Source organism: Fonticula alba (assembly GCF_000388065.1).
Source record: "Fonticula alba strain ATCC 38817 unplaced genomic scaffold supercont2.1, whole genome shotgun sequence".
Taxonomy (NCBI): Eukaryota; order Rotosphaerida; family Fonticulaceae; genus Fonticula; species Fonticula alba.
The window spans coordinates 3,074,766-3,080,097 of record NW_009242971.1 but is presented as its reverse complement, the minus strand read 5'-3'; the positions used below and the strand labels follow the sequence as shown (position 1 = coordinate 3,080,097).

At 61.9% G+C, this 5,332-nt stretch overlaps 2 protein-coding genes across 2 annotated transcripts; one reads left to right on the top strand and one right to left on the bottom strand.

Annotated features, from left to right (window-relative positions):
• Positions 1-277: 277 nt before the first annotated feature.
• On the top strand, positions 278-1,309 carry H696_00653 (hypothetical protein; the record flags this gene model as incomplete). The annotated part of the gene is made up of 1 exon (XM_009494534.1): positions 278-1,309. One exon carries the CDS (start codon positions 278-280, stop codon positions 1,307-1,309), a length of 1,032 nt encoding a protein of 343 aa, XP_009492809.1.
• A 397-nt stretch (positions 1,310-1,706) lies between these two features.
• H696_00652 (AGC/NDR/NDR protein kinase) lies at positions 1,707-5,082 on the bottom strand (the record flags this gene model as incomplete). The annotated part of the gene is made up of 9 exons (XM_009494533.1): positions 1,707-1,792; positions 1,965-2,206; positions 2,325-2,448; positions 2,636-2,753; positions 2,974-3,081; positions 3,172-3,283; positions 3,409-3,650; positions 3,756-4,014; positions 4,262-5,082. 9 exons carry the CDS (start codon positions 5,080-5,082, stop codon positions 1,707-1,709), a joined length of 2,112 nt encoding a protein of 703 aa, XP_009492808.1.
• Positions 5,083-5,332: the final 250 nt, after the last annotated feature.

Genomic DNA, 5,332 nt, shown 5'->3' with positions numbered 1-5,332 from the left:
CCCCCCCCCGCACCACCACGGAAAGAGCGCCAGCACCCTGCGGCTCCCGGCGAAAATCCCCACCGGGGTCTAGTGCTGGTCACAGACTGCGGCGGGCCCCGGAGACCCGGGCAGGTGAGGGACCTAAAGCAGCCCCCGCCGCGCCTCTCGGGCTCCCCTCTCGGGCATCTTGACACATCCCTCCCCCCTCCCCCCATCACCACCCCCTCCGCCGCCTTTCGAATCACCTTTACGCCTCTGAACACACACGCCACATTAAGCACCTCCAAGCATAACCATGGCGGTGTGGCTCCCCGCGACCCCTGGGGCCTTCTGGGGTATTGTTGCACTGCCGACCACCGTTGGTGCTCTTTTGGCTCATGTGGCCTGGCGGCCGGCCGATTCGGAGGCTCCAGCCGACCATGTCCTGCCGGAGGCCTGTACCGCCCTGGCACGCGTCCTCCTGGCCACGGGCCTGCTCATGGCGCAGTTCCTTTTGACGCCGGTCTTGCGGCCAGATACCCAACTCTGGATGAGGCCCTTCCTCTGGTGGGCCATTGGCATGGCTGGGCTCGGGGCAATTCTGGCCGCCGATCGCGCGGTCGCCTGCTCTCTCCAGGCCATCGGGTATTGCCTGCCGGCCGGCGTGTCTACCGAGGAGGCCGGCGCGCGCCGCGACTCCCAAGCGCTGGCAGCGGCGCACCAGCCGCCGTCGCCCAGCAAGACCCTCCCCTCCGAGACTGTCACCCCCGCCAAACCGACCGCCCAACAGGGCTCGGCGCTGCGCGGAGCGGGCAGTCCCGCCGGCCGGTCGGGTCGGCCTCGGCCTCCTCTTTCTCCCATCCGCACCCCCTCGACCGATGTGTCTCCAGATGACTCCCTTGCGCAGTTGACGCTGGATTCTTTGCAGGCCGGCCCGGAGACGCCCCTCGGCCCGGAGGACACTCCAGCCGAGGAGGAGGAGGAGGATGGCCTGATGTCTGGGACTCCGGTGGATGGGAGTTTCCCCCGCCATGGGATCCCCGGCGAACGGGCTACCCCGCATCCCGGCATGGGGACCCCGGTCCGGCCGCGTCCAGGCCCCAAAGCAGCCGGAGGCACAGTTGTCCGGAGTGCGGCGCCGCCGCCGCCGCCGACTCCGGCCCCGGGGGATGGCCACACAGACCCCCTGAGCCCCTTCGACTTGCTGGCCGGCGAGGCCTCACAGGGCGAGCCCACCACTCCAAACACACTGACTCCCTCGGGCGGCATGGCGGCCAGTCCGGCACGCAGGTCCAAAGGCCGCCAGCGTAAGGCCATCACCCAAGACACCTTCAAGCGGCCGCGGTGAGTACATTCCGTCGTGCTTCCTTTTTTTTTTCTCCTCACGACACATGTGCGCACGCGCCAATACACCCAAACTTTAGATGGCAAAGGAGGAGAAGAAAAGACCGGCTGCCGGTCGGGAGAGCTGGCAAAGTCACCATCCGACCCCGTGGCCCTGGCGTGCATGCAGGCACGCACGCCAAACATGCAAACACCATCACTTAGCTGCATGGGTAAATACGCTCAAATAATCCAAGGGGATTGTCTATAGTACAAGGAACACGTCCAGATGAGGGAAAAGGCAGGGGGGGGGGGAGGGGGAAGGACTCGGACTGTGGGGAAACAAAGGAGCGGAAGAGGGGGGACTGCAAGGACATATGGCATGCTGGCCGAGCACCGGCAGCTGCACATGGATATACGCGCTAGATGGCATTCCTTCTCGTCAGGTAATCGAAGCGCTTGTACGTGTAGCCGACGAAGGGTAGATCCGTGAGAGCCGGAGAAAGGACTGTCGGTGGAAGGAGAGGCAGGTCAGCGCCATGGCGTCAGCGCGATGAGGGAAGGAGATGGAACAAATGCACGAGCGAGGAAGGGAAGGAGGGAGGAAGCAAGAGGAAGGCACGTCTGGCCAGGAGGGCGCCCCGCGAAGGGGTGTCCCCGCATGACCGACAAATACGCACAGCCGTCTGACCCGTCGTCGAAGGAGGAGAAGCCCGGATGGAAGGAGGTGTCCAAGTTGTCCGGCACATCAACCAACTCATCGGTCGGGAAGTAGGACGTGTCGGTGATGGACCGGAGCACTGGCACGAATGGCGGGGTCTGCCGGCGGATTGACTGCCAGCAGACACCTCGGAAAAAGGGGTGTGCCTTGATGTCATCCACGCCGTTGGTCCCGAGGCGGGTTTCCGCATCACGAATGAACCTGCCACAACACATGGCACCCAAAGCCGCAGAGGGGGATACAGCCATAAAAGCGAGTCAGTAGCGGCAGAAAGACCAAACAAACGCCACGAGTCAAGTGCAAAGGGCAAAGCACACACCCCCGAATGAGGTCCTCTGCTTCGAGCGAGATCTCCACGTCGTCCGGGAACCTGAGCGTCTGTCGCCAATTGACGATCTTCTTGTAGGTGTCATGTGAGGTCTCCGCGCAGAAGGCCGGGTATCCTGATTATTGCCGGGGAGGAGAAGGAGAGAGAGAGAGAGATTGGGAAAAGGAGGAGGTAAGCCACGGGGAGGGGGAGAGGGTGGAATCGGGAGAAAGGCACATTGCCAGGGGCAGAGAGAGAGAGAGAGAGAAGGAGGGGGGGGGATGGGGGGAGGCAAGAGAAAGTGGGAACATGCCCATACGCACCGACAAGCATCTCATACATAATGACACCGAGAGACCACCAGTCGCACTCTGGCCCATAGCCCTTCTGCATGAACACCTCCGGGGCAATGTAGTCCGGTGTGCCGACAGTTGAATAGGCCTGGCAGGTATGAGTGAGCCCGACAGTATGGGCAGATATGCGGTTGAGCGTGTGTGTGTGAGAGAGAGAGAGTGGGAGAGAGAGAGAGAGGAAGAGAGAGAAAAATAGACCGATGTAAAATGGACAAACAGAAAAGCGACAGGCAGGGGAGGACATTGATCCACGGCAGCACAAGTATCGGAAAATCGGGAGGGGGGGGGAGGGGGGGAAGGTGGCGCACCAGCTTGCGACGGTTGGCTTTCCAGGTGGCGATTTTATCCTTGTACGACAGGTTGATGGAGATTGGCTTCCAGTTGCTAGGCTCGACGGATTTGTCCCCAGCCAGGAGCTAAACCACAGGGACAGACTCGGCATTAGGACATGGAAGGGAAGGGAAGGGCCGGGGCGGGTGGCTGATCTGCCATAAAAACACACACACCTTCTGATAGTACGAGGAGTTGTGCATGCGATGGAAGCCGGTCGAAAGACCGAAGTCCGAGATCTTAAGATGCCCATCCTTGTCAAGAAGCAGGTTGTCGGGCTTGATGTCACTGGAGGAGGAGGAGGAGGAGGAGGAGGGCGCCATGGGCAGGTTGGTCTCAAGATCGAGGATGGAAGGTGGAAACCCCGAAGCTCAGGGAGGGCGAAGCGAAGCCCGGTGCTGTGGATAACATACCGATGGATGAAACCCGATTCGTGGATTGACTGGATGGCCAACACGGCCTCGGCAATGTGGAAACGCGCAGCATCCTCGGTGAAGGTGTCATCATGAATCAAGCGTGTCATGAGGTCCCCGCCCGGCAGGAACTCCATGATCAGGTAAAGATACCGCGTGTCCTGGAAGGAGTAGTACAGCTGGACGACCCAGTCATTGTTGGTGACGGCAAGCAGGTCACGCTCCGCACGGACATGAGCCAGCTATTGGGCCAGGTGGGAAGAGTGACGAGGCGGAGGAAAAGCCGATGAGTAACAAACGCGCCACGAGCGACTGAAGTGGGCCAGACACTCCTGGGCCTGACATACCTGGTCCTTTTGCAGCATCTCCGCCTTGCGAAGGGTCTTCATGGCGTAAATGTGCCCGGTGTCAATCTTCTGCACGAGCCGCACTTCACCGAAGGCCCCCTTGCCAATGACCTTCAAGGTCTTGAAGTCTGATGGGCTGAGTCGCACGCGGCGCAATTGCAAGAAGTCACACTCTCGACGAGTGATCTCGGCAATGCGCTTCTTCCGGCGATCTGGCGTCATAAACTCGGTTTCCAGCTGCTTGTCATATTCCTCGGTGCTGGGATCGAGAAAGGGCCAAGCAAAATGATTAGCAGCCGCAAGAAGAATCGGGAACCAAGAGAAGGACATTAGGTGGGGGGTAGATATGTGTGTGTGTGTGTGTGTGTGTGTGTGTGTGTGTGTGTGTGTGTGTGTGTGTGGGCGCGGGCGTGGGCGTAGGCGTGGGCGTGGGCGTGTGTGACAGAGGGAGGGGAGGGCAGAGAGAGAGAGAGAGAGAGAGCGTGCGTGCGTGCGCGCGTGCGTACCGCTTCTCACTCTCACGACGGAACTGCAGGGCGTCCTCGTAGAAGCGCTCGAGCTTCATGCGAGCATGCGCGGCGCGCTCAAGCACCACGCCACCGGGCGAGGAGCCGGAGGAGTGTCGAGCCGATGGGTGCATCAGGTGTGTCCCCGGGCTGGGGCTGAACTGGTCAGGGCCGAGGTGGTGCGGGGCTGCGGCCGAAGCGGAGGAGTGCATCGGCGGAAAACCGGGCTGCTGATGGTAGTGGTGCCCGTGGCTGCTGTGGGAGTGTGGATGGCCGTGGCCGTGGCCCTGCGTATGTGTGTGCGCGTGGTGGGGAGGCGCGAAATCGAAGGGAGTTTGAAAGGGCGGCGCTTGATGGCTGTTGGGCGAATGCTGCGGAGCGAAGTATCCCGCAGAACTAGGCTGGTGATGGTGATGCTGCTGCTGATGCTGCTGCTGATGCTGCTGCTGATGGTGATGCTGCTGTGAGGAATGCTGGTACGAATGCTGCGGCTGGTACGAATGCTGCGGCTGGTACGGCTGCTGCGGCTGGTACGAATGCTGCGCTTGGTACGGCTGCTGCGGCTGGTACGGCTGCTGCGGCTGGTACGAATGTTGAGATTGCGTGTGTGTCTGTGCCTGGTATGCCTGATATGGCTGGTACTGCTGCGGTGAGAGATGTTGCCCCGAATGCGATGAGGATAGGCGCTCGGAGGAAGGTGTCACACCGGGAATGGCAGTGGCAGCAGCGGAGGCCGGCGATGGGGGAGCATCAGGCTGCGGGAAGGGGGACGCAGCGTAAGAGGAATGAGCGTAGCCAAATCCCTGATGCGGATGGGACATTGCGCAAGGCCAGGGAGATTCGGATCAAGGGGAAAACAAGGCAGAAGGCGGACAGGCCCACGGCGAACAATCGGCTTCTTCGTCTTCTGGGTCCTTTCGACTGGCTCGAAGTGACACGGGCGGCGCACGAGGCGACAGACGGCGGCGTCACTCGGCGCTGAGATCGCGCCAGGGGCGGGGATGGAGAGCGCGAGGGGGGGGGGGGGGGGGGGGGGGGGGGGGGGGGGGGGGGGAGAGAGCGAAGGGAGGG